The sequence below is a fragment of the Solea solea genome, chromosome 18 (assembly GCF_958295425.1).
Source record: "Solea solea chromosome 18, fSolSol10.1, whole genome shotgun sequence".
Taxonomy (NCBI): Eukaryota; Metazoa; Chordata; class Actinopteri; order Pleuronectiformes; family Soleidae; genus Solea; species Solea solea.
This window is the reverse complement of record NC_081151.1, coordinates 7,721,557-7,749,517: the sequence shown is the minus strand read 5'-3', so window position 1 is coordinate 7,749,517 and position 27,961 is coordinate 7,721,557. Positions and strand designations below refer to the sequence as shown.

The 27,961-nt window shown below is 41.4% G+C and overlaps 4 protein-coding genes and 1 long non-coding RNA gene across 5 annotated transcripts; 3 read left to right on the top strand and 2 right to left on the bottom strand.

Annotated features, from left to right (window-relative positions):
- Positions 1–121: 121 nt before the first annotated feature.
- Positions 122–3,233, bottom strand: yju2 (YJU2 splicing factor homolog). The gene is made up of 8 exons (XM_058615501.1): positions 3,079–3,233; positions 2,679–2,779; positions 1,883–2,027; positions 1,632–1,766; positions 1,360–1,541; positions 1,012–1,159; positions 687–858; positions 122–525 (listed from the first exon to the last, which is right to left on the bottom strand). The coding sequence occupies exons 1-8, from the start codon at positions 3,100–3,102 to the stop codon at positions 401–403; spliced, it is 1,032 nt and encodes a 343-aa protein (XP_058471484.1). The 5' UTR covers positions 3,103–3,233; the 3' UTR covers positions 122–400.
- A 1,811-nt stretch (positions 3,234–5,044) lies between these two features.
- On the top strand, positions 5,045–6,501 carry LOC131445001 (cocaine- and amphetamine-regulated transcript protein-like). The gene is made up of 3 exons (XM_058615759.1): positions 5,045–5,249; positions 5,573–5,653; positions 5,785–6,501. The coding sequence occupies exons 1-3, from the start codon at positions 5,115–5,117 to the stop codon at positions 5,890–5,892; spliced, it is 324 nt and encodes a 107-aa protein (XP_058471742.1). The 5' UTR covers positions 5,045–5,114; the 3' UTR covers positions 5,893–6,501.
- Positions 6,502–7,268: 767 nt separating this feature from the next.
- LOC131444644 (microtubule-associated protein 1S-like) lies at positions 7,269–20,636 on the top strand. The gene is made up of 10 exons (XM_058615177.1): positions 7,269–7,496; positions 9,128–9,223; positions 10,858–10,940; positions 11,173–11,310; positions 11,967–12,468; positions 12,852–12,938; positions 13,254–15,736; positions 15,926–16,073; positions 16,151–16,368; positions 18,390–20,636. Exons 1-10 carry the CDS (start codon positions 7,331–7,333, stop codon positions 18,543–18,545), a joined length of 4,077 nt encoding a protein of 1,358 aa, XP_058471160.1. The 5' UTR covers positions 7,269–7,330; the 3' UTR covers positions 18,546–20,636.
- LOC131444646 (uncharacterized) lies at positions 18,443–25,146 on the bottom strand. The gene is made up of 3 exons (XR_009233751.1): positions 25,025–25,146; positions 21,067–21,108; positions 18,443–18,526 (listed from the first exon to the last, which is right to left on the bottom strand). It is a non-coding gene; the product is annotated as an uncharacterized LOC131444646 (long non-coding RNA).
- On the top strand, positions 22,314–24,614 carry LOC131444645 (growth arrest and DNA damage-inducible protein GADD45 beta-like). Its single transcript, XM_058615179.1, has 4 exons — positions 22,314–22,499; positions 22,956–23,057; positions 23,218–23,440; positions 23,638–24,614. The coding sequence occupies exons 1-4, from the start codon at positions 22,462–22,464 to the stop codon at positions 23,740–23,742; spliced, it is 468 nt and encodes a 155-aa protein (XP_058471162.1). The 5' UTR covers positions 22,314–22,461; the 3' UTR covers positions 23,743–24,614.
- Positions 25,147–27,961: the final 2,815 nt, after the last annotated feature.

Here is a 27,961-nt window from a genome sequence, read left to right as displayed (position 1 = left end):
CATGCAAATCCCATTGGACTACCAGTATTTGAAATACTCAGACCAGCCTCGTATTTGAATGCCTACAAGCCTAATTACAAATCACTAATATTTACAATAAAACAAAAAAAGTGACAGTTAAGCATTTTAATACAACATTTTAATATAGCAATTTTGTTTCACAAAAATTGAAACATTGCATATTTCTAGGATAAATTCATAATAACAACACAATGATCCAGTGATTATTTTGGTTTCACTGGATTTGGACAGCAGACAACAAAACTGCTGCTAAAGACTGCCCAATAACACAATGATTTCTTCACACGTGATTTTTGATTTCTGTGGAGCATTATAAAACTGTCTGTCATTATATAAATGTCTGTGTCATTCCTACAATTGTGTGTCAGTCATCTTCCTCTCAGTCACTGTCATTGCTGTCACTGCCTGAATACGCCCCCAGCAGACTGAGAGACGAAGAACCATTCTGTGTGGTAACAGGCCTTGGAGCATTTGTGGAGTCGGTCGGCTTGGAAACCTTTGAATCTGTAAAACAAGACACACAAAGACATTTTAATAAACAGTGTTAACAAGCAGCAGAAAATGGCCGTTTGTCCCATCACACATACTCACTGCAACATGTAACTAATTTCAAAGATCTAAAATGACATTTGTCGATGTCATAAACATAGTTTTTGATTCATTACCGATTTGTGAAGTTGAAGCAGCTGTTGATGCCACTGGACTGGGTTTGTTGACAGCTGTTGCTGGTTTCTTTCGCACCATCAGGGACCCAAGTGCTCCTCCACTGCCCAGTATCCCAACACTCCTCTCCCATCTCTCGGTCTTGGCCCTCTTCACTCCTCCAGCTGTGGCCCCCTGCAGAAAAATTATCCAATATTCAAAGCTCAAAGACTCTTCTCTAAATTCTGAATATTTTTCTTTTAGACATTTTAGAACTTTAAGAAATTTGGACAGTTACCATTTAAGCCATTTATTAAATTTAGTTGAAGTTGTAGTTGTTGCACATACCTGGGTTACTGTGGGTTTGTCAGTGGTGAGGATGTCTGTTGGTTTGTCTGTGCTAGACTTGTCGGTCTGTGAGCTGCTGCTCTCCTCCTCTTCTTCTTCTGAATCAGAGTCTCTTAGCCTTTTAACCATGACTTTCTCCAACATCTCCCTGTGAAACAATGAACGTTCATTTTGAATACAAAGATCAATACAAATGACAACATTTATTTTAGACAGATGCTGAGATTGGGTCAGGTCAGTGGGAACCCATGTAGTAGTAGCTACATGCAATATAGTCAGAAAAAGTCTGCCAAACAACATATTTATTTATTTGGGCTATTAAAACATTACAGTACATTACACACTTACTTGGTTTCTCGCTCATCCTCTTCCTTCTCTCGCTCCTTTTCTCTCTTCTCCAGCTCTCTGTACTGGTGGATCATTCCCTCAAAATCCACCTGAGCCTGTCTCTGGTTCAGCTCCTTCAGTTCCTGGAGGTTTTCTAAAACTTCCATTTCCATCTTTGAATCCTTTGTGCGGTTCTCCAACACCTGTCAGACACATGGGGATCACAATTTTAACTCACGGCAAATGGTTGAAAGCTACTTAGCAATAATAATAGATGAGGTTTACGGACTGACCTTCATGGGGTTGTTCAATTCCTCATCTTCTCTTTCCTGCAGGACTCTCTTCTCCTCCTCCTCAATTAGTTTCTCTGCCTGGAAGTTTCGCGTTGCACCGTGTTCCATTGCATAGTCTGTGTTCTCTGGGTCAGTCTGTTATACCAAAAACCACAAAAAAAATCATTTTCCTCATACGAGTTGTTGTTTTATCTTATTCCAGTGGTAAAGAGTATATCTGCAATATTCAGAGCATCAAAATAAAATCCCACCTTAAATGTAATTTCAGCCAGACATCGAGTACATTTGATGTAGAAACGGAAGATTGGCAGTCCCATGTACAGCTCATTCTGAACAGTCTCTTTGCGTGCATTAAACTTTTTGCCCTTGTAGATGTATTCACCACATGTCTTACACCTGCAAACAACCAGAGAGGCAGAGAACGATTGTTGATAACACAGGTCAAACAGCAGGTACCAACCAAATCAAAGACTTCTGTCTTTAAATGAAACATGAATCAAGCACATGACTCTAGTTTAGGATGCATTTCAAAACATATGAGACAGGAGAGTTTTTTTTGACATTTTAGGTATAAAGACTGATTAAAATGTCAGTATTTCCTTATGAGGTAAAACTCATTTCATAGTGCACTATATAGATACTTCTATATTACTGCACAGATATATCATAATCCACAAACTGAGCAGCCTTGGCAGATATTTGAACACTCTAGGTGCTCTAGTTTTTCTTCTCTTCAACCCTTTCCTCTTCTTCTATTCTCTAAATGAATATTCAGTCCCAACCTCCCTGCCACACAGGTTACACCAGCTCCTGCAATCAAATCTTTGAAATAGTTTTATTGTTTGCTCCTTGCAGCACAGCACCTCAATGTTTACCCAGAGTTTCAAAGTTTTTACACTACATTGCATTCATTTTAACTTTATAAAGTTTAGTTGAGGGAGCAACTGCTGTTACTACTATGAAGAGTTGTCTGATATGGCCTAGTTACATGGGAAGAACGGCTCCTGTGGCCAGGGACGTAAACACAATAATAACAAAACGATGTACCTCATATTGAATGGAGCCATCAATCTGACGACATACTGTCGATCTTTGGGGAGTTTGAGCTTTGGGATTTTGGCCGGATCAAAATCCGGAGGGTAGTATTTCTGTAGGACACAAAGCATTAAACATTTTAAAACCAAGTGGCACAAACGTACGCCATAATTCACACAGCAATAACATAATGACAATGACTGCGCCGCTGTAGTTTGATTAAATGGTTAAAAGCAACACAACACACTGTGAATTATCTACTACAACGGCTCGATTTCTTAGCTTCACCACAGTTAGCTTCAAAGCTAACGTTAGCTTGCTTGGTTGCTAAAGAGCTCATACATTGCGGCTAACTATAATAAAGATTGTAAAAAAGAAGAAGAAGACGGCTCGTTGAAGACCATGTACTTACATTTAATACTTTTCTTTCAGACATTGTTGCTTTGGATGGAAATCCACCGAAGAGAGGAAAACGTTGGATTAAACGGCTCCGACAACACTACGTCGACTCGCAGCTAATTAGTAAACTTCCGGGTTGTCTCTTTTTTAATCTTCCGGGTTCTCCGAAGCACATAGTAAGGACGACCCAAGAGGATAAAAACAAATCAGAAAATCATGTACATTTCACAGAAAGAAATACAGATGTAAACGCTCAGTCCTGTCGCTGTGTGAGTCTGTCTGCCTGTTCGATAATTGCTACGTGACCTCAATTCATATTCTATGGAAGGAAGGGAAATTGCAGGGAGAGGATTTAATATTCCCAAAAGCCTTCATATTCAGTGGGAGATAGGACAGCAATAACATTAACAGTGATGCCAGCATGAGAACATACTTATACTATACTATACTATAAGTATGACAACATACATACAATTCATCAATGTTTTCTGTGTTAAATGTTCATTTAATGAGCTTCAAACTAGATTTTAACATTTAAAATATATTTTAGTTGAATTAAAAGTATTTTGATACAGTTGCCAGTGTCTAAGTTATACACTGCTGTGACTCAAAAAAAAAAATTCAGTCAGTCAGATATGGTAACCAGCTTACTGGTTTATCAACAGTAACTGTTCATTCTCTATTTGAGTCCATCCCTCATTAAACAGCATTCTAGATTCCACATTTTAGGACCTCTGATGTGTGTGTGCCTCATTAGGGTACCACTCCAGTTTTAAGAGAGCCATGTAGGTCACACTTGTAGAAGCTGTTTGGGTTTTTATTTTCTGATTTTTTCCCTTGCATTTTGTGGATGTGTTCCAATATAGCAATTGAGAAATAATTATACTCTACGGTCATTATATCATTGCTAAAACAACAATTGAATGGTGTCTAATGGTCTGAGACTTTTACACAATACTGTACGTTTATTGGATCCCCACCAGTCACTGAAGCGACAGCAGTGACAGAGAAGGAGATAATAACTAACAAGATGAAGAAGTAGCCCCTGGGGCTATCCCCCCCCCCCCCCCCCCACACACACACACAGTTCAGTGGGTTCTTAAGGTTAATCCAATAAAAGGAAATTGGATACCAATAACAGATTGGTGTCAGTGGGGTTTAACCTGACATCTGATTTCATCTTTATTGAACAGGGATGACAGAAGAAGATGGACAGAGTAGAGGAAACATTTGAAACAAAACTCTTGTAAGGTATTCTCCTCAGTATGTATATTATGTAGAGAACCAGATTGTCTTTAACATCTGACTGTTTCAGTTTCAGAGATGAGAAACTGTTATGTTCTTTGAGTCACATGCAATAACTGCATCGACGACTGGTTACTTTACTTCTTACACCAAGAAGTGAAGGATAAGTGATGGCATTGATATTAGAATTTCCATTGTACTTCTCTCATGCTTTGTGACACATCCAAATGACTCACCATGAGTCAGACAGACTTATTTTACACTGACTGACATCAAATCAAGTCACTTTATTCTAACCAGTAGGTAGATTTGTCTTGCAGTTTTAAGACAGAGACATCCCTTGAGAAACATTATGCAGACACAACAAAAGCAGTAAAGCATAAAATAAAAACTAAACCATTGAACCATATTTTGCTTTGTTTTACAACAACCAACGTATCTGGCAAGATGGGAGAAGCATGAGATTTAAAAAGAAAATTACCAAGTGTACAAGAGATGGGAGATGAAGGATTTCCAATGTCACCCAGACTAATTTGTCAAATATGTTTTATGAATTGAAAATCCAGCCTTTGACCTCTCGATATCCTCCGGCCCCTCCCTGTCAAACATTCAAATACAAAGGTGTTGAGCGGGGTCAAGTATGTCAGAGTGTCCATGAATATTTCAGAGGCTGGCTGATGTCACCGGCAGCAGTAAAGCGCTTATAAAGAGGGGCTTCTCTGTACAGACACCTCCATCCTCAAAGACATCCATCTCCTCCTGCAACCCCTCACGCCTCCTCAGACCCGTCAGTGTTTCAGCACCATGGTCAGCGTACGGACACTCCTGCTCGCGGTCACCTGCTGCTGCGCGTACCTGTGGCTCGTGAGCGCAGAGGATTCCTCGCTGGAAACGCGCTCGCTGGATTTCTCGCTGAAAAGACAACAAGAAAAAGATCTGGTGAGAGATTCTGTAAAGAGACAGAGAGGGGTGTGAAATATTTCTAGAAGCACTTAAAAAGGACAAATATTTTAAGATGTCTGAGATATTTAGCTTTTTTTTTATTTCAATGCAATTGTTTTTTCTTATAAATTATAAGCCCTGTTTAGTTTGAAAGGTTTCAGGAAACATCAATCCCATGCCAACAGCCATGAGAGTAAAGCCCATTTACTGCCACCTTTAAAGTGTTTATACATATGGTGCATATTGTTTTACATATATATATGTCTAAATGATCAATTCACTATCTTTTCTTATGTTCTATCTATTTTCTTCCTGTACAGATTGACGCGTTACAAGAAGTACTGGAGAAGCTGAGGAGCAAAGAAATGCCACTGGAGAAAAAGCTTGGCTGGTTGCCTTCGGTAAGTAAACAACAACAATATTTGACTAATGAATTGAATTAGTATCAGGTATGATCAGGGAAATATCTTAAATGTCGCACCATCACTTGTTATTTCATTAAATTCAAATTGTTTTTTATCTCCCCTCCCAGTGTGACGCAGGGGAGCCATGCGCCGTGCGTAAAGGCGCACGCATTGGCACACTGTGCAGCTGTCCCCGGGGAACTGCCTGTAACTTTTATGTCCTCAAATGTTTGTGAAAGAAGACAAAATGGGTGAAAAAAAAAAAATAAGAAAACTGGTGAGCATAAAAGTGACTTGAGGGAGTTCAGGGGTTTGGAGTGTCACCTCCATACTGTGAGGAATGGCATGGATGGCTGCCAATGTTATCATTCTCTTTGTGATAAAGATTAAAATGCGATGTGACAAAAGCATGCTTTGAATAGATTCTGTATGTGTCTCTTTGTTTATGGTCGTGGGAAGAGACAAGTCTTTTGTGTCGGACCCAGTGAATTTATTATGCCATCCCAAACCAACGCAAAGAGGAAAATATTGATTGGATTTTTCCATGCACCATGAATAATAATTCAGCTTCCTCATACAAATTCCCTAAAGGACGTATAAACTTTAACTGGGTCGAGTTAAAACGTGAATAGATTAAATAGTCTGCATGTGTCTCTCTTTGATGATCGTAGGAAGAGACAAGTTATTTGTGTAGGATTGTGGCATTTATCAAATATTCTTGTATTTTCATATTTGTGTTGATGTTGTTGTTGTTGTGTGTTTGTGGACAATACAGTCTGTGTTTTCTGAAATATTTGTCAAATGATAAGGCAAATAAATTGTTAAATAAATACTTTTATGTTCAATTTTCTGTGTGTCTGTGTGTATTTGACTGAACATGTAGTTGTTCTTGAATCATCTTAATAACAAACCGACGTTTGCCTACTTATAATCGTCATGTCACATTGCTGTGAACCTCTGATTTTTGTTTTGTCACCCTCTTCGTCTCCCACAATATTTATTAAGAATGTGATGTAAAGTTATGATTGGATGCATTTATTTATTTTACCTGTTTTATTTTATTTTAATTGCCATAGCATTTTCTGTATGGAAAAAATGTCTGCTTTACCGAATGTTGAACAAAATCAAATAAATATAATTTCCACAGAAATAAACATTTATTTAATCATGTTAAGCTTATATTTAATCATTATGTTTCACTTGTTGGTATATGTCCGATACAGATACCAATATCACAGCCTTCAGTATCTACCAATACTAATATTAGAGTGATCTATAAACACTTTTTGGGCTTGTTTTCTTCTTTTGTCTTATAATAAGTCCACATAGCTCACATGACCATGTCTCTCTTGAATAATTTTGGGGAGATTTAGAGTTTTTGGATGATATAAAGCGTTTTCTGCTGTCTGGCCCAGTGATTTTATTGTCCCATCACCTACTTTGTTTGTGATTATTGATTAGAACACTTCCGTTATTACTCCGGACCACAATAAAAAGGAAGATATTGATTAGATTTTTTATTTTTTTTTCCATGCACCATGAATAATTCAGCCTCCTCCTACACCATTCACTAATGCACGGCTGCATTCCAGCACATCGGCTGTCATCTCGCTGTAATGAACGGCGCCGTCGGTCTCTTTCAATGACATCACATCCCTGTGCAAGTTTTCCAACATGGCGTGCAGCCGGGTGCAGGAGGAGAGGGAGGTCCAGGAGGAGCCGAGGAGCGCAGCGACCGCAAACCTCCACTTCAGTCAGCACAAATACTCCCTGCTCATTATCGTCGGACGCACCGCTCACCTCGCACAGTCTAGACTCATCTGCGGGGAGATTGAACGAGGTACGTTTATTTCAACCTGCTCCCTGTCGCTGTATGATTTGCTTGATTCTATATTTGGATGAACAAAAAAAACAACAAAAAAAAAACAGATGGCGTGTTTTTTTTGTGGTTCTCCTCGCCTAAAGCATCACTGAGGATGTTTCACTGACCCCGCAGGCAATGCAGTGTTTTTTTTTATTCCAAATAATTTCATCCAACACATACTGAGCGAGGATGCGTCATCTGCTCCACCATCATCATCGCCACCATCACCTCATCATCCCTGTGGACACATTATAATTAAAATCAGCCAGCAGTGGGTGGATCCCCTTTCGCCTCATTTATCATTAAACGAGATGCTTTGGAGGAAAATGTCAACCCATGTCTTTGTATAATCCATATGTGTTTTGTAAAGCAGTAGCGACGGAGGTTGTGGGTAAAACGTCATGTAATAATGGAAAAGCTGTACAGTGTTTACATGTCAGGAAGGGATCATGTATGTAAAACAAAAAAGAGAAAAGGGCTGTATAGATATTTCAGGTGGAAAAACAAAGGGCAGATATTGTGAAATAGAGGCATGAAAATAAAATAGGCCATTTATCATTTCATCACTGTCAGTGAAAAAAAACCCACATACCACCAGCATGACATCAACTTTTAATGAGCCTTGTTTCCACCGTTTCTCTCAGGGAAAAATGTCAGTTTTCGAATAGAACGTCATAGAAATTCATTATTTAGCCTGTGTTCATTTGTATTGTCTTGTTTTTCCTTGTTTATTTCTCACAGTGCGATGCCATCTTTTACAGAAATAGCTAATGTAGGCTGCAAAACATGCACACTTGAATCACTGGCATGTGATTACTGTGTACTGGCTGCACTGTTAGTCACACCCACTCATCTTTTTAAACAAATATCTAATCAGCAATGTTTTTCGGCCTCTTTAACAATACATATCTTAAAGAATGTGTATTGTCAGCAGAGACACACAGCACAGCTGCTGGGTGGTGTTTCCTGTGCTTTGTAAAGTCAGAGTTCAGTCATGTTGCACCCATGTAATTGCTTTTAAATGCAAACATCTAAGCAGTCAACAACAAAACAGCAACGTTATGCATTTAGGCATATAGGCATGGTCAAGGTGATCCCCCTGAAGTTCAAACTGAGCATCAGAATGAGGCATGGAGCCAGTATTTCAGATATTGAGCTGACCTACTGGGATTTCAATGCACAAACATATCTAGGGCTTAAAGAGAAGGTTCAGCGAAAAAGGAAATATCCAGTGAGCAGCTGTTATCAAGATGATAAAAGGGCAGTAAATCAACACACCACCTGTTACGTCCACGGTTTGCTTAGTTTGTGGTTTGTTACTCTGATCCCACAACATGTCAAACCCAAGTGTCACTCCTTCCACTTTATAAGATGTCCTGTGTACCTAATAAAATGGCAGCTGAGTGTATATCACAGTATAATACGTACAGGGCATAAAAATGATAAAAACAAACCCTATAGAGTGAAGTAATTGAGAATTAAAGCATGTGTCAAACAGACAGGCAGCAGATGAGCACATACGATGAATCACCATACAGCTTGTAAAACAAGTAGGCCAAGTTATTGTGTTGTGACTTTTGCATTTTTGCACATGTGTACATTTCCAGGTATTCGATCATGGGACATCGACTTAAAATCATGTAACCTAAACCTCTATCTCCAAGAATTCCTGTCCCATCACACGGTGTCCTTCAAGGGTGCAGGTAAGAAAATATGTGTGTGAGAGCGAGTGAGTGATCCGTCCTGCCCAAATTCTTTGACCTGACAGGAAGTCCCTTCTCCATGGTAACCCGGCAGTTTGGCGGGCCTGGGGTCAATAAGGGAGGGAGCGAAGGAAGGAAAGTAGAGGAGCAGTTGGATAATTGTTAAACATGGGTGGGTCCTTCCAACTGAGAACAATAGTGAGAAGTGTCCAGGCTGTGCCACCTCTCTCTCTCTCCCTAAGTCTGTCTGTCTGTCTGTCTGTCTGTCTGTCTGTGTGTGTGCTGCTACATGTTTGAGTATGCAGAGCCAAGGACAACCAGGGAAACTAGTGAAAAGGCAGACAAACAGAGTCTGGCAGCCGCGTTACAGCTGAGCTGTGAAGTAAAAGTGTTACGGACAGGAATGTGGAGGACGAGCTGCAGACAAGAGGTTCTTCTATACTTTACAGCTGTAGTCAAATGCAGTTTAATTCAATCTATATTATATTTGTGTACACAGTATCTGAAGGAACAATAGTAACCAGAAAAGACAAAAAGAAAATGTAAACCTCCACACACTGTTAGTACACTGACTCCCCTATGTTAAATGTCAACAATTGTTTTTATACTTCCTTGTTTCCGTAAATCTTATACCAAGAAAGTGTTATTAAAATTGTCCTTTACTTTTTGAGTTATGGTATGGATAATCATGAATTCGTCCAGTTATTCAGGTCTGCATGAGAACTGAATGTGTCTTTCCTTGGCTCATACCCCATTAGTCAGATGACATGGATTCTGAAGCCGACAGAGTCACAGTCAATTCTCTTTTCATGCTACTGTGGCTTTGTAAAATGGAGGAACAGAGATTCCACTTGAAGGAATAGTTTAGAACAACAGTTAGTTACTAAGTTACTTTGTTAGTATGATAGTGGATAAATATATTCTGGGAGCGAGCAGCTTGTTTGTTTAGCTACCTTAGCTGAGCGTAGCGTAGCTTGTCTTAGCTAAGTCTAAAAAGCAAATAAAATCCTCTCACCAGCAGCTGTAAAAACTGCTATCCAATGTAATTTTGTCACATTCGTTTTTGTATCTATTTATCAGCGAAGATGACGTCTTTCTTGACGTTTATAGATAGGTGTAGGTGTATTTTACTAGAGCCAAACGAGCTGTACCCGTCTGCAGGCTTTGTTTTATTGGCTGCTAAATAGCTTTACATCTAGTGTACAAACATGAGACTGGTATTGATATTTTTATGTAATTCTTTGTCACAAAGGTCTTTCGCAAAGCACTAAAATGTGTGAGATATGAAATCACTCATCAACTTGGAGTAAAGGCAGAGAGAGTTTTGTTCATATTTGGGTGATTATATTTCCCAGTTGGAAGTGTTCGCCTCTGTGTCCTCTCATGTTCATCCACTTGCTGTCAGATTGGAAATTCACTGTAGGCCGTGTAAACTTGGCATCTCATCCTCAGAATCTGACTCAGCTGTTTCACTCTTCCTCCGTCTTCTGAATCAGTCACTCGCCCACTAACGCCAGTTCCCTTTCTATATGACTTCCTGTTGTTTCTTCAGTGACTTTCTGTCTAGCTTCCTCCTGGTGATTTGACATCTGTAGTTTTTCTTTCTGTTTTACCGTTGTCCTGTGCCTCCTCAGGGCAGAAGTGTCTGCGCCAAAGCGGCCGAGTGTTGGACACTCAGGTGCTGATCAGTCCATCTCAGGAACAGGTTCATTCAGAGGTGAGCAGAGGATTCCTGGTTCATTCAGAGTCAAATCACTCATTTTTTTGCAAAATATTTCATGGAAAAAGAAAGATGAAGATGATATATTCAAATTATTTGTTTTCTTTAACTACAGACAAACAAAACAAAGAAGCCCTGACATGAGCCTCACGTTTTCTTCTCCTTCCCTCTGCTGAGTGAAGTGTCATTATAAATTCATCTCATGTCCCCTTCTCGCTTGCTTTTTCAGGTGTTTGGTCTGTTGTCCCGGGAATCGGCTCATAAGCTGTTGATCTTGGCTGGTCAGAGTGTGGAGCAGAGCGGCGACCTGTTGTTTCACAAAGGACTGTTTTCACCACACCAACTGAAACAAATAATAACAGAGCAGGTAACACCATATCTCTTTTATCTTTCACATTAAACTATAAGAATGAACAACAATGTGAACAGAAATATAATAAAATATACTATTCTTATTGACAAAAATGTTATATATATATTTACAAGCACCACATCTATACTGTTTACTAATCTGCTTTTTCCTTTTCGTGTAAAACTTCAAGTTTCAAGATTCAAGCAGTAAACAAAAGTAAAGAAACCAACATACAGAAAATAAGAAAGACACAAATAGAAAACCTTTCAAGTTCAAAACAAAACCCAGGAGTCTGACAAAGGCAGTTCACAACATTTCATTTGGTTCGGTGAAAAAATGGCCGTCACGTTCCCCAGATTCCAAGACATCTTCAAATTCTTTGCATGTGTTTGGTAATTTGGGGTTAGAGTGAGTAAACAACATTTTTCTCTGACTGATTAACTGACAAATATTTTTCATCCGCAGCAAATTTTACTTCTGAACATCACCAGCTTCTGTTGTTAAATGTGAATTTAAATTTAAATGCGTCAATATGAGTTCACTAGAAATCCTAATTCCCATTATTGATTTTTTTTTTAAGACGATGATATGCACTGACAATCTTTCTACACTACCTTTTTCACCTACAGTATTGTATATCCCATTAGCTGAGAATTTTTCTCTGTCTACAGTTCCTACTTCAAGAGAGCTCTGCATCCCCCTCCAAGCTCAGCCTGACCCTCAGCTGTCCCAACATTGGCGAGTGGAGAGAGACTCTGTTGGGGGACCAGCCACTGCAGGGCCCTTTCACACTGAACATTAATCCCCCAGAGGTTCTGCCTGCCATGGAGGCTCTGGGGGAATTCACCTCCCTCATCTCTGGTACCCTCTGCCCTCCATCCACCTTTGACCTCCTGCCTCCTCCTATCACCGTGGGTTTCCTGAAGCTCTCCCGTCCCTGCTGCTACGTGTTCCCCGCGGGCCGCGGCGACTGTGCTTTTTTTGCCGTCAACGGCTTCACGGTGCTGGTGGACGGCGGCTCAGACTCTCAGGCCTGTTTCTGGAAGCTGGTTCGACACCTTGACCGTGTGGATGCAGTCCTGATGACGCACATCGGGACGGAGAACCTGCCTGGGATCAACACCTTCCTGGAGAGGAAGGTGGCAGAGCTGGAGCTGAGTTCTGATGTCAAAGGTCAGATGATTTTGTGATTCGTGGTCCTGATAGAAATTCACCCAACAGTGTCTGGAAATCTTTACCTGCATACGTTCAAACCACTGTCAAATGCCCACAAGAAGTGATGAGATTGATGTCAGATGACAGATTGAGGCAACAGCTACTCAAATAAATCTATATGGTTCTGCAGATAGACTGGATAAACACTTTTTTGCCTTGCTTGCGATGCAGGTGTATTTAAAGAAAGACTAGCTCAGTCAGGTCTGCCTCTTTCCAGACAAAGGATGCAGTAAATACAAACAATGTTAATTAGTTTCTTTCTTCCACAACAAAAGTCACCAATGCAACCTTACATTCCCTGATCACTTCTCTGTCTCTTTTTGTTCTGTTTTGTTGTGCAGATGACTTGTCGAAGAGGCTGATTTCCCCAGAGCTTGGAGTTGTGTTCTTCAATGCCCCCAGCAGGTTGCAGGTGGAACAACAGCCCTGTGAGTGACGTATTCAAATCTACCTGAATATAGTAGCGGTAAATAAATTATAGCTTAACAATAAATGTCAGCTAACAGCCCTCTTCTTAATGGATTAAACAGTCATACATATTGTAAGTATTGCAAGAGCTTTAAATTTTAATGACCTTGCTTCCCTTAAAGTTCTGGTATGTAATATTTATTGGCAGTCATTTAATATACTGTACCCATAAGTATGATTTTTTAGTGTGTAACTACTTTAAAATAAATATCACTTCCACCAACCTGCGCCACCATGTTTCTATAGAAATGTGACTCTCATTCTCCTCCTGCCAGGTGTGGACAACGTACTGAAGAGCACACAGCAGGCGGCGCTGACCCTACAGTTGCTTAAGAAGTTAGATATCAGACCACAACCAATGTTTCGACCACAAGGTGTCCCCATTGAGCCAGTAACCCTATTCCAGAAGATGGGAGTGGGACAGCTGGATTTATACATCCTTAGTCCTGGCAAAAACAGCCAGGAGTATCAGACACTCATGCAGAATTGGCCTGATGAAGTGTCATCAGCATCCAAATCCCAAGCTCTACCACTCACTGCCCTGGCCTCAGTGTCTGCTCTGCTTGTGTGGCATCCAGCGTGCCCTCAAGAGAAGGTGGTCAGGGTGCTGTTCCCTGGTGTTACTCCACAGGTGAAGCTTCTGCAGGGGCTAGAGAAGCTGAAGGGCCTGGCTTTCCTCCAAAAACCCACAGTGACCACTGGTGACCTGGAGAAACTGGTTGAGGATAGAAAGGCCAAGAGGACTGAGAGCCAGGATAGTGACAAGTCACAAGGGAAGGAGACAACACCTAAGTATGGGAAAGAAAGAGCGATCAGAGAAGAGATAAAGGAAATATCAGTGAAAGAAAAGGGGAAAGGATTAAATGGTGTTGGTGGAGACAAAGCCAAAGTCAAAGAGGTGGGTATAAAGCAAAAAGCAGCATTGCCAGAGAAGAAAACCTCAAAGAAAGGAGCAGGGAAGGATGGGAAAAGAGATGAGAAGACTGGCAGTAAAGAGGAGAATGGTGTTAGGAAGAATGATCAGGTAAAAATGGACGGGATCTCTTCCAAACCAAAGAGTGAACATAAAACTAAGCTCATAAAGGAAGCAAAGAATGACTCCAAAACGGGAGCAAAGAAAGCAAATAAAACACCAAGAAAGGAGGGGAAAGATGGCAAGAAGGCTAATGAAAACACTGAATTACCAAATAACAACTTATCAAAACCTGATGCTGGGAATGTGGCAGAACTCTTAGAGCTAGAGGGTCCTGCTTCTGAGCGGCAGAGTCAAAAACCAGAGACAGAACCTGAAGAAAAACCCTGTGTCTCCAAAACATCCACACCTGAGGATATGACAGCTGATTTTCTCAGGCTGCGGGAGGAAACAATAGATGAAGCAAAGAATGAATGCAGCGAGTCAGGAAATGAAAAGAACCTTGGAGATCTGAGCAGAGAGACGAGTAATGAAGCTGATGATACCCCGGGGAAAGTAGGTGCCACGGGGCTAGTAAGAGGAGGCAGTGGTGACAATGACCTGCAAGATAATGCTGTTAGTAGAGATAACGCTGGTGGAACCATGCAGAGAGGGGGTGTAGACCAGACAGGAAATGCTACCAAACCAGCAAAAGTTGAGGGATTTCCAATTCCCTTGAATAAGACACCAAAGAACGAACAGACAGTCCAGCTAGACATAACCCCGACTGAGTACACTCTCCTAGATGGGGCTTTGAGACACAGCCCTTCCTCCAGATCTTCTCCAGAGAACAATGTCCCAGTCAGCCCAGATGAGGAGACTGTAGAACCGGCCTCCCCAGACTCACGGCCCAACAGTGCAGGCCACACTCCCTACTGTCTTTCCCCAGATGATGTGTGGTGCAACAAGGCAACTCTTAGTAGAATACAGGCCCAGATGAGTAATTCAGAGTCAACTGATGTCAACCAGACAAATCGATCGTCCAACCAAAGTGAGTTGCAGCCATGCCAGTCCAAAAACAACACAGAGAGCCATACCAATCCCAAGGAGAAACAACTAAGCTTCCTGTCTTTGGGTACTTTTAAAGAGGTGTCATCAGACCCGTCTCCCTCTGTGGCCACCACCACCACCACCACCACACACTCCATGCCAGCAGAGGTGAGCTCGCCTCAGTCCACAGAAGTAGATGAATCACTGTCCATGTCCTTTGAGCAGGGACTGTCCAATGCGAGCCAGAGAGAAGGGGATGACAGCTTTCTTCAATCCCACTCCAACGGAGGCCATTTTGTGGGGATGTCTTTAGCAATGAAGAAGCCTCCTCGATCTTTAGGTCAAGGTTCAGAGTTGGGGCGACCTCCAGCTCCTAACAGTCTACATTTTGAGGCGTCGCCTCATGATGTGGATCTTTGCCTGGTTTCTCCTTGCGAGTTCAAGCATTTCAAACCTTCTGACTCCAGTGAACCAGGCAGAGGAGCCTTTGCGCCACATCATCATGGCAACAACAACCCAAAAGACACTTCACCTAGCGAATCCAACGCCCCTGTTTGTACAGAAGACTGCCCATCGACCACAGCGGATGGAGCTCTGGACTCTGACGAGGAAGAGTCGTGTAGTGAGCCAACTAACTCTCCACATGACCTCTGCCCCAGTCAGGCTCTGCCATCAGACCCTCTTCCTGTCCCGCTCAGGGACAGTCCGCCTCTGCCTCCACTTCCTGACACCTCCATGCCCGTTCCTCAGTCTGACTCTGAAGTTCATGGGAAGAGACCTAAAACCAGCAGCATGCGAGGGAAAAAAACACCCGCGGTGAGTGAATTAGTCTTATCAGCACTGTAAAAATGTGATATCTGTGTGAAATCTTTCAGATATTATCCAAACTTGATCATTGGTGAGCTATTAGAGGCAGATTTAGTTGACCTTTGACCTTGCCCATAACATTGTGTGGTACAGGCTGCTGCCAGAGGGAAATCTAATGTCGCACATTTACGTTACCAGGTTGTTGAGGTCGCTCACAAATTAGCCTCAGGGAAAAACAGGACAGGAAGTCAAGGCGGAGTCTCAAAGGGGAATTTCTCTTCCTCTCGTACGCCGTCCAGCACGTCCAGCACCCGTGCAGCACCAGCAAAATCCTCACCCAACACAGGTACAGGTGTTTTCTTTGCTTCCTCTATTTCACTTCTCACTTCATGCAGCAGTTTTTCCCTCTCCCTTCTGTTGCAGGCTCTAAGACGACATCAGCCGGTGACGTCAGCGTGTATGTTGACCTGGCTTATATTCCCTCTGGAGCGTCTTCTTCGACGGTCAGTGTGGACTTCTTCAGGTGTGTTCGCTCCTCCTGCTACATCATCAGCGGCAACAGCCCGGAGAGGGAGGACATTATGAAGCAAATGCTGGACGCTCTACTGGAGGGGAAGATACTGTGGCCTGACACTATGCAGGTAGACACACACACACACACACACACACACATACAGAGGTGGAAAGTAATAATGAATAATGAGGACAGGTGAATGAATAATGAGGACGGGGAATGATGAGGACAGGTGAATGATGAAGAAGACAAGCTAATGATGAGGACAGGTGAATAAATGATGAGGACAGGTGAATGATGAAAAAGACAAGCTAATGATGAGGAGGGGGTGAATAAATGATGAGGAGAGATGAATGGATGATTAAGACATGCAAATGATGAGGAGGACAGGTGAATGAATGATGAGGACAGGTGAATGATAAGGACAGGTGAAATATGTGGACAGTTGAATGAATGATGAGGACAGGTGAATGATGATGAGGAGAACAGGTGAATGAATGATGAGGACAGGTGAATGATAAGGACAGGTGAAATATGAGGAGAGTTGAATGAATGATGAGGACAGGTGAATGAATTATGAGGACAGGTGAATGAATTATGAGGACAGACAGGTGAATGAATGAGGACAGACAGGTGAATGAATGATGAGGACATGTGGATGAATGATGAGGACAGGTGAATGAATTATGAGGACAGACAGGTGAATGAATGAGGACAGACAGGTGAATGATGAGGACAGGTGAATGAATGATGAGGACATGTGGATGAATGATGAGGACAGGTGAATCAATGATGAGGACAGGTGAGTAAATATTAAACAAGCTACTAGCTTTTTAGACCACTACTTTTACTTGTCAGTCAGTCAGTCATCATCTACCGCTTTATCCTCTACCAGAGGGTCGCGGGGGGTGCTGTGCCAATCTCAGCTACATCGGGCGATAGGCGGGGTACACCCTGGACAGTTCGCCAGTCCATCACAGGTCCACACACAGATAGAGACAAACAACCATTCACTCTCACACTCACTCCTATGGTCAATATAGAGTGTCCAATTTACCTATCCCCACATTGCATGTTTTTGGACTGTGGGAGGAAGCCGGAGTACCCGGAGAGAACCCACGCACACACGGGGAGAACATGCAAACTCCATGCAGAAAGGCCCTTGTTCCAACCGGGGCTCGAACCCGGGTCTTCTCGCTGCAAGGCGAGAGTGCTAACCACTACACCACCGTGTGGCCCTACTTTTACTTGTCAGTCAGTCAGTCATCATCTACCACTTTATCCTCTGCCAGAGGGTCGCGGGGGGTGCTGTGCCAATCTCAGCTACATCGGGCGATAGGCGGGGTACACCCTGGACAGTTCGCCAGTCCATCGCAGGGCCACACACAGATAGAGACAAACAACCATTCACTCTCACACTCACTCCTATGGTCAATTTAGAGTGTTCAATTTACCTATCCCCACATTGCATGTTTTTGGACTGTGGGAGGAAGCCGTAGAACCCGGAGAGAACCCACGCACACACGGGGAGAACATGCAAACTCCATGCAGAAAGGCCCTTGTTCCAACCGGGGCTCGAACCCGGGTCTTCTCGCTGCAAGGCGAGAGTGCTAACCACTACCCTACCGTGTGGCCCTACTTTTACTTGTACTTAAGTAAAATTGTGTCAAAATAGTGGTACTTTTACTATTTTGTAAAAGTAGAGTATTTCAGTACTCTTTCCACCTCTGCACATAATACATCATTCAGCCACTTTATTAGCTACACTTGATCAAATGGTTGTTAATGCAAACATCTAATCAGTCAATCACATGGCAGCAAATGAGTGCATTCAGCTTTTAGACGAGGTGAAGACATTTACTTTGAACTTGTTTGAACTGATATGATTAATGGGACATGATCAATGAGACATGATCAATGGGACACCTTCCAACATCAACCAATCAATGGCTGTGAATGAATAAAACACATGAAAAAAAGAATAAACTTGCAAGTATATGCAAAATTAACATTCATATTATAAATCAACTAAACACAAATGAACACAGATACAGGAATAAACTGCAGCCAAGTGTGTCAACAAATGACCCCAAAGGTCTTTACTGTGAGAAACATATTATTCACTCTTCTATATTTCTGCATTTCCAGGTGACACTGATTCCCACCTTTGAGTCTGCGCCGATGCAGGAGTGGTACCAGCAGACTCTGGACAGACAGCGGGAGCTGGGAATCACTGTCCTGGGATCCAACAGCACCGTCGCTATGCAGGACGAGACCTTCCCTGCCTGCAAGATAGAGTTCTGAGGGTGAATATGTGCAAACGGATAGAAATATGTGAGAGAAAAGGACAGAATGTAGAGTTGAAAGACTTAAAAATATAGGGGAATAACTGCGAAAGGCCCCTTACTGCACGAAACTGCCTGAATGAGTAATTAAACGGGACTTTCAGCCACACCCCCTCCTGGTTTTTACTCCTTTGTGGGCTTCTTTTGCATCTATAAGCCCCCGTGTTCCCCTTTACCCACAGAGAACATGCATCCCTATTGAAAGAACTGCATGTTTATTTTTGACTAATGAACCTGGGCCAAACAGGATAGGGGGTTACACTGGCTGCGAGGGTCAGGCTGCAAACATGTAAAGTAGATTCCTATAAAATCTGATGTTGTAGATTTGTCAAAAAAAACCCAACAGCAAAGTAGCTCATGTGAAGTTAGAGATTTTCCTGAAGGTGTGACAGCAGCTTCATGCTTTCATTCTGGGCCCATTTACTCTTCAACCTGTGAGGAATTCAAGGATTATTACGCAAATTCATCAAACGACTTACAAAAAAGCTCACCGTGTTTATGGTGAGGTGATGGTGCGTGAACGCTGTGTGAGGTCGAGCTGCGCTGTGTGTGTGTGTTGTACCTGCTTTAAAAGCCCATCGTTGCTGTGTGATAATCTGAGACTGCCGAATGTGAGCATGCAAAGACAAATCTGTCAAGAGGGATTGTAGTTCATATACCAGATTAAACTCAGCAGCATTAGAGCAACCGTGTCATGTAGAATGGTACTGCACTTGTAATCCATTAAAAATGCTTATATTCGCGCTAATGAGGAGTCAGACTAACAAACGCTTTTGGTCGTGTCGTGTGTTGACGTGTCACCACAGGCAAAAAAATAACAACTGTTGACTTATAGTGTGTGTGTGTCGCTTGTGAATATGATGGATATGATTGTAAAGAATAATTGTACACAGGTCATTTGCACAGGTGTGTTCATGGCGATCTGTAACGAGAGCATGTATTCTGTAAATAAGAATGAATAAAAAGCAAACGTCATCTATAATCGCTAGTTAGCTGTTGGTTATCTAGTTAAAGCCTAACGAGCTTACTGCTGAAGACTAAGAACCTTCACAGACATGAGAATTTGGTGTGACATTGGTAAAATAAAAAAGGAATCAATAAAAGAAGTAGATGCTGTCCAACAGATGCATTTCCAGTTGATTACTAGCATAACTTAAATGTTAAATTTATGTAGAGTAAAGCAATATGAAATTAAATCACATTTTCTTGGGTTTGATTTGGTCGCTTCAAAAGAAAGTCATTTCACTGGAAATAAATAACCGCTTGAACGCTCACCGCAACTAACGACATCCCAGTTTCACTCTAATTCAGAAATGTAAGTGAGTCAACAGAAATAGTCCTTAGAACTTTTGCAGACCAGTCTGTCCAGTGTTTCCCTGTTGTCATGGGATGTTGTATGATGGGATGAGACGAGAATGTGGCAAACCAAAGCATGAGATGAGAAAAACAAAAACCCCAAAACACACACACACACACAAAATGTCATTTTCATTCAATATCTTAAAATTGCTTGAAGGATATTTTGTACTTAAATGAATGCACTATTTAACTTTTTAACACGAATGCAATTAATTTAATTTTTTTGTGCAATCAAGTTCCGGTATATACGTCTCACATTATGTCGTGGTTATTTCACATATTTGGACACCTTTCTGTCACTTTAATGACATCAGTTTCGGCTGAGAACAACTTGACTGCAACCTTACAAGTGCATTGTGACTGTGTGTCCCACGTGTGCAAATGAGTGTCATTTCATTCATGATATTCATGAAGACAGAGAGTATTGTGGCCGAGGCAAAGGAGGTTGTTGAATGAAATGACGTCACTGCTGCGACGAAACACTGAGAAGCTTTCACTTCAACTGGCTTCGCCACGATTGTCTCTTGATCTCGTACCATGTCAGGATGTGTGGGCTTGTGGGTTCCGGGAGTCGTGTATATGAATAAAGAATGTGCATCTTTCAACAAAACTCACTCACGCTAATGCAAATTGTACAGCAACGCAGCCTCGTGGGTAGTGAATAAAATCATTGATGTGCTGCAGCTCAAAACCCAGTCTGTGCTGTTTTTTTTTCTTTGCTTTTTACAACACAGGTGTCAAACCCGAGGCCCGCGGGCCACATCCGGCACACCATGCAATTGTATTCGGCCCACAAAATAATATGTTTAATATGTCTTTCCAGCTTTTTTTCCCACTGATTAAGACCACACTTATCAAGTTACATCGCCAGAAATGTAATACATAAATTCAATCCGGAACAAGAGGGGGGTTATAAGGGGGGCCCAGCCTCTCATTTATATTTGGCTTCCTCTCTTTTAGCTTTATATATCTAGTAAATGACTCAGTACAGCAAATTATTGGCTAAGATACATGTGAATACAGGACAGTTTGTACTGTTCTACTTAAATACAGCGGAGGAACTCAAGGCAAGACAACGGAAAATTATTTGTTCGGAGGTTGTTTTTGTTATTTGACCTCACCTGGCTCTTGACTTGGACCCTCTGTTATTGAGTTTGACACCCCTGCAATATATGGAACAAAAAGGACAATTAATGATAAATGTAGATAAACATCAATCATTACATTTCCATGCATTTTTATTATTATTATTATCATTGTTATTATTATTATTATTATTATTGTTTTTGTTCAAATAATGAACAAAGTCTTCATAAATAGACATTTAACTCCTCCTTTTTGATCTCATAATCACATTATTGTAATTATAATGTCTGCAGCTGCACTGTGATGTGCATTTTAGTTCAAAACAAATCAAATCAAAGTCAATTTGCCACAATCGCTAAAGCGAAAGAATCTCATATTGAGTATCAGGTTCAGTCTTCCACGTATAATTATTCAAACGTTGGGGATAAAATAAAAATATAAATAAATAAACTATTATAACTAATGGTCGTGTTTTAAAGCCAGACGTATTCTTGTGTTGAACTAAGAACATTAAGAACTTTGTATAAAATACTGTAAATATGTAAATATTTGGTGATAAAGTAGTCTATAAATTGATTTGTATAATAGGAATAGGGGTATAGGTACATATAACTTTATACTTCTGCCTACTGCCTAAATGTGTTTGAAATAAAAAAACGAAAAAAGAAAATAATAATATGCAGTGATTTGGATAGTGTTAAAAGATTTAAATCACTCAGCCGCTAGGTGTCAGTCATAATTTCATAATCAGTTATGGAAACACGGGTTGTTGAGACTCATGTTGTACAACTGTAACTAACAAGAATATCAAGAATATGAATCTAATCAGTGGTGTTACATTGAAGCCTTTCTTTATAATCACATGTTGTTGCTCGTGCACTGGTGTGTTGAAGTCAGAATGACAAAGCAAATGACTTTGTATGTTTTGTAAGCAACACAGATATGTAACCAAAACCCACGTGACAGAAACAAACACAGTTCTATTTTTAAATGTGCCATGTTTTATTTTGAAATACAAATGCTTTATTTGATTTTTATTTATTTTTTTAAATCCAAATGTTTTTTTTATATTTATATTTATACTTATGTTTATTTTTATATTTATTTTATTTTAAACATACAATTTTATACATGTTTTTTTTATAATTTTTTCTTATTTTTATTTAATTTTAGTCCTCTTCAATTTTAGTCCTTGCTTTTATTTTTGAGTCGAAACTCAGCCAGTTTCTTTGGCTCCGCCCACTTCCCAGTCTGGGTATAAACACTGTTTCGCAACGTTGCCAACAACAAACGCCGCAGACGCTGCTCTTCTTCGCACGGAACAGTCCGGACGCACTGTGGGAAAATCACTCCACCGGGACTATCTCTCTCTCCTGCTTCATTTTTCGCCTTAGCTGGAACTAATTTGTGATTTCTTTAAAAAAAAGAAGATGATTCCAGAGTTAAACTACGACTCCGTGGAGAACAGGTGAGCTTTCTGTCAAACTCATGTCTGGTTTTCTTTTTGAAAAGCACGCGCGCGGCACATTCTCGTCCTTTGACCCTGAGATTGGAGTTCAACACTAAAAACCTCAGTGACACTTTTCCAGTCAAGTTAGGTCATATCTCGCTTTAAAAAGAAGCTGAAATTACTGAAGTCATGTTTCTTTGTTTGCATGAATGTTGCACGTCCTGCAGCAGCAGCACTGTATAAGTATGGAGCATAATAATAATAATAATAATAGTCCAAATCCAAGTGCAACTTTTTTTTTTAATCACAATCCTGTTTATATGGACTTTTAATGCTTAAGAGTTTATTAAATAAATGCAGTAATGGGATTAAAAAGTATTGCAATATGTTTCTGATGATTCAGTTCTGTGTTTTTGTTTTTTTTATTGCTCAACACAAAAGACTTAATTGCTGTGTCTGTCTCCCCCCCCCCAGGATGCAGTCAGTGGGTCTGGCTCTGGAAGAGCTTCTGGTAACGGCTCAGAAACAAGACTGCCTCACCATTGGCATCTATGAATCAGCCAAACTGTTTAATGCGTGAGTTGTTTACTTTGGCGTCTCTTCTAATTTATACAGAGTACTGAGTGTTCTGTTTCTTTTTTAAAATGCTTAACTGTGCCCAACCTTATCTCAGACATGTGAGCACAAGTGTCTGGCCTGAACTCATTGTTTTATTTTAATTTTCCTCCTCCTCCAGAGATCCAGATAGCGTGGTCCTGTGCGTCCTGGCCTGTCGCCCTGACGATGAGGACGACGTGGCGCTGCAGATCCACTTCACGCTGCTGCAGTCGTTCTGTTGCGACAGTGGCATCACTATCCTGCGAGTGTCCGGCCTTCAGAGGCTGCAGCAGCTGCTGGGATCAGTGGACGCCAACAGAAACCAGGAGGAGCACAGGGACCTTCACTGCATGCTGGTTACGGTGTGTTTACTCTGCCCGACTGTTGCCTCTTACGTAACTGAATGTTTTACTATGAACAGTTTCCACGCAGTAGCCTGTGTGTTGCATAATAACCATGACAGATACACTGTCTGGAACATCTGTCATTTCTTTGTGGACTAATTTCTCCTTTTTAAAGTATGAATACAAATGTGATGTTGTCAATGTCTCCCGTGCAGAACCCCCAGGCTGACCACTGCAGGCTCCAAGAGGTGGGGATCTACTGCCAGGAGAGCCGACGCCTGGACCAGTGGGTTCCTGAACTGGTCCTGCAAGAGCGATGAAGGAAACCCCCGGACATGCAAACGGCAAACACAAGAGCTCTTCCTCAGGCTCAGATAGAGAGGAGCTGAGAGATCCGTCCGTTGTAGGTCAAGCAGGTTTTGCCTGGAGGGATCCGTCCAAACGGACAACGAGCAGGAAGCCAAGGAACGCCGCGTCCGGTGACGGAAGAATGAGGACGGACAGATTGGAGACCGGTTTCTGTGGTTGAGTGCAAAAGATTCAGACAGTGAAGTTTTACATGATTTAGTGAAACAAAACCCCGAGCTTCAACTTCATGCTTCTGTTTGGCAACGCGCTTGGGTCGTGACAGTGTAACCAGTCGAGGAGTAATCGCGTCCACGCCTCCACTTGCTTCATGGAGATGTGTGGTTTTCGAAGAACAGCAAAGGAATGCTGTCGTGGTGAAACTATGCCCAACATTCCTGTGTACTCTGACATGGGAGAGGTCCTTGGAGAGAAGGTGTGTGTGTGTGTGTGAGTGTGAATGTGTGGTATGTGTGTGGAATGCGTGTACAATACTTGGTTCTTTCTTTAGAAAAGACTGGGCGTTCTGCGTGTGTGTGTGTGTTCTTTAAATGAGCAGCTCAACCTGCAGAGAAATCATTACCATGAAAACTCAACTCCAAATGATGTTCAAGCTCAAGTCACACAGGAGGAAATGGTGTTTGCAGGACTGAATAAACTGTAATAAGTATTGTCTGTGTGGTCAAACAAAATGTCAATATCCTTAGTGCCTTCAGGAGGAATGACTGATAAAATGCTGTTATCTTAAAGTTGCGTGAGTACACTGTTAAGTTATTACTTGTACCGGTTGTTTGAATACGTATTTATTGTTTGAATTAACTAAGTCAATAAATTATTGTGTCCATAACTACCTGCTTTATCAAAGGCTCTCGTGTCAAATTTCATTAACTAAAGGCCAAATGTGCGTCATGGAGGCAGCTGAGTCACACACCAGTTTACAGTTTACATTTGACTCACAGTCATGGAAAGAACACGCGCACTCGAGGAAGAGTCTTTGTTGTGTACACGGCTCGGCAAATTGGCTGCCGGGCTTTTCTTTTTCTAAAGCAGACACATCAGTCAGAGTCAGCCGGTGACAGAGAAACTGGGGTGGAGACAGAAACTCATTGTGTTGGCACAAAGAGGCGAAACAAGCTGATGCAGACCCACAGTCCCTACAAGTCAAGGGTCTTAACTGGGAGTGGGTGTGGGTGAAACCGACAGGAAAATGCACCTGACTTACCTGAGTTCAAAAGCCATTTGCAAGGCAAAACTTACCCCTCGCCGGCCACTTTATTAGGCACACAGGACACGGACTAAAGTGGCAGGAGTGGCACCGCTGTGATCCATCTGCTTCAAGACTTGACATGTACATTCAGGGATGGTTCTCTGCAGACCTGGGCTGTAACAAGTGATTATGAGATGAGAAAAGCCTTTATGTATTACAGCGGCACAGATGGTAAACATGTTAGACATGACATAAACTTATCACATTAACTTGAATAAAAACAAACAGCCAAAATTAGAATTGTGTACAGTGCAAACAGGGTGCAACTTAAATATATACTGTGCGTCATTATGTACAGAGTAAACGGGATGACACATTGCACATAGAAGATCTTGTTCTTATAGTTATTTTATGTAAATCCCATATTCTCGGGCTATGTTCAGTCACTCAAATGACTCCTGACCTTGTCTACATGCTGGAACGTCTCGGGTTGCTGCTGATCAGATACTCGTGTGAATATGCTGCGGAGCGGGTGTACCTAATAAAGTGGCTGGTATGTGTATGTATTTCACATCTCGAGACGCAGCTGATCCTGCGGGCCTGCAGGTCAAAGCATGCGCGTGTGTAACCTCACCCATGTGCCACAATATCTGGTCATGATCAGGTATCAGAATGTTCCTGCAGCACCGTACAAGGGGTTTGTCTGCACCTATGCCCTGGATTAACTCTGTTTCCCCCCCCCCACCAACTCCACCCTCCACTCTCACATGTCTCTGGCTGCACAGCAGAGGAGAGAGGGAACATTCTGGCCTCCCATTTGTTTACTTTCAGCTGAACGGAGAAGTCATTTCTGATTGGCTGTGGCTCGTCCGCCCTAAATCTCATTGGCTCTGACCTGCAGAGGGGGGTGTGGGGGGGGAAGTACAGCTTGAAACTTGGAAAAGGACTTGTGACTGCTGAGGCGCAGGTTTCACAGAAGGCCCAAGACAGAGGACTTGCAACAAAAGCATTCCTGTGAACGTAGAGGACTTACCTATGCTCGTTGTTTGCTGTGTGCATGCACATGTATGTATTGTTGCAATAATAGTAAGAAAACTACACTGAAGAGAACAAAAGGAGCCAATAATGAACAGGATTTGCAGTCAGTCTGGTGTCTCTGTGACTGTGTTTGCATGTTTTTTCTATGTACTGTCTGCCACTAGCATGCAAAACACTAAGAAAGGATCATGGGAATCGTTGTCTTGGTGTTTTGTTTGGTCCTCTGTGTGTTTACAGCTTTGATGGCACAATGTGCAGCCAAAGACAATGAGTAGTCCTGATTCATTAGTGCATAACTGCACACAATAAAAATTGAAAAAGCAAAACACAACACACTAGCCATATATTCATGGAGGTTTTGCACTGGAAGTTATACCGAAGACAAATACAGCAGAGAATGTCAATAGAAATACGCATTTCTACGGATTTAAAGAAAAGTTATGGCTCAAGCAAACACACAGAAATGTTACATACAGTAAGTGTGAGTAAATATATGGTCATACACTGAAGTAGTAGAAAAATAGACACATTCTGACATGGTGGTGGGACAAAAATGCAAGAGTTAAAGGATCACTTTAAGTTAAAAGGACTCATCCTGCAGGAAATTAAATTCCATAACCAGAGGCATTTCAAGAGCGCTTGGGAGTCCCAGGGTTTCAAATTGAGGCCCCAGGTGATGAGATGCAATGCTTTCACCATGTTGCAAGAAGTGTCATTTGAAAATAACACGCTCAAGGCTGCACTGAAAAAAAGTGTGGGAAAGAGCGTTTATTTCAGAGAATAAATGCACAGTGAAGGCAACGTTAGGGGATTTCCAAAGTCATTAGGTTTTTATTGTTTTCAATGGAGGACCGTGAATGTCTGTGCAAAATACTTCACAACAATTAATCTAGTTGTTGTGGAGATGTTTCAGACAGACATGAGTGTACCGTCCCCTGAACTATGTGCACATGTGGTTTGGAGTAAAAATTCAACACGGCGACATGTTATTATATCATCTTTTTATTAATGTCATCTACTTCTCGATATCTTTTTCTTTTTTTTTTTAACAGCAATATCCACAAAATATTAACAGTGTGCAAGAAAACATGAGTTATGGCACATCAGAGAACAGTTACAAAAAATAGATATATTTTCTTCATATTCAATCAAGGCAAAAAGTTACATATACTGTATGCATACACAGGAGATCAGAACACAAAAGGTGAGTCTCGGAAAGGGCTCAGAGCTGATTCAGTGATGTTTGATATGAAAAGTCCACCAGTGAGGAGCCATGACTCTCCCTGACCTAACCAGACGTGAATTCCCCCCCCCCCGTGGCTCGCTTTTGTGTCACAACACCAGTGGATTTCCAATCTCAAGCCGCACGTTCTTCTATTAAGACTGTCCATTCTGTTGATCTGAAAACCCCAACACCAGCATAAACACAATATACGCCACTATAAGGCAAACTAACAACCAACCGATCAGACAAACTGTCAGCCAAACCAGTGACATCGGATGGCTCTCTCTGACTGTAAGCCCAACCAGCAATGGAATGATTGATGATTTTTATTTTATTTTTTTTTTTAAAAAGAAAAGAAAAAGTTAAACAGCATCTGTCAGACACCATCAGGACAACATCAGTGTGTGTGTGTGTGTGTGTTTTATGTCATATCATATCTTGTTATATAATCTGCAACTTAAATAAAAAAAACTACAATTCTAATTACTTCGAACATCAGGGTCCTAGAAAAATAACCCAGTAATTCTGAGGAAGTTCCTGTCACAAGCTTCTATTTTCTCACCTCCTTGTTTTGTTTTGTCTTTTTACCTCTTCAATTATATCAGAAAGGTTAAAGCAATTTATTCAATTAACATGAATATCTTTAAGAAATACACTCGTTTGCTTTCTTGCTGTGCAAAACAGACACCGCCATGTTTGTTTACAAACTATAAAGAGGTTCGAG

Excerpts from the sequence above, each read along its gene's own strand:
- yju2 (XM_058615501.1), bottom strand. The coding sequence starts at position 3,102 with ATGTCTGAAAGAAAAGTATTAAAT. Across the intron at positions 1,542-1,631 it reads AATTGAACAACCCCATGAAG|GTGTTGGAGAACCGCACAAA; the intron begins GTCAGTCCGTAA and ends TGTGTCTGACAG. Across the intron at positions 1,160-1,359 it reads GAGGATGAGCGAGAAACCAA|GGAGATGTTGGAGAAAGTCA; the intron begins GTAAGTGTGTAA and ends ATTGTTTCACAG.
- LOC131445001 (XM_058615759.1), top strand. The coding sequence starts at position 5,115 with ATGGTCAGCGTACGGACACTCCTGCTCGCGGTCACCTGCTGCTGCGCG. Across the intron at positions 5,250-5,572 it reads GACAACAAGAAAAAGATCTG|ATTGACGCGTTACAAGAAGT; the intron begins GTGAGAGATTCT and ends CTTCCTGTACAG. Across the intron at positions 5,654-5,784 it reads AGCTTGGCTGGTTGCCTTCG|TGTGACGCAGGGGAGCCATG; the intron begins GTAAGTAAACAA and ends CTCCCCTCCCAG.
- LOC131444644 (XM_058615177.1), top strand. The coding sequence starts at position 7,331 with ATGGCGTGCAGCCGGGTGCAGGAGGAGAGGGAGGTCCAGGAGGAGCCG. Across the intron at positions 9,224-10,857 it reads GGTGTCCTTCAAGGGTGCAG|GGCAGAAGTGTCTGCGCCAA; the intron begins GTAAGAAAATAT and ends GTGCCTCCTCAG. Across the intron at positions 12,469-12,851 it reads GCTGAGTTCTGATGTCAAAG|ATGACTTGTCGAAGAGGCTG; the intron begins GTCAGATGATTT and ends TTTGTTGTGCAG.
- LOC131444645 (XM_058615179.1), top strand. The coding sequence starts at position 22,462 with ATGATTCCAGAGTTAAACTACGACTCCGTGGAGAACAG. Across the intron at positions 23,058-23,217 it reads TCAGCCAAACTGTTTAATGC|AGATCCAGATAGCGTGGTCC; the intron begins GTGAGTTGTTTA and ends CTCCTCCTCCAG. Across the intron at positions 23,441-23,637 it reads TTCACTGCATGCTGGTTACG|AACCCCCAGGCTGACCACTG; the intron begins GTGTGTTTACTC and ends TCTCCCGTGCAG.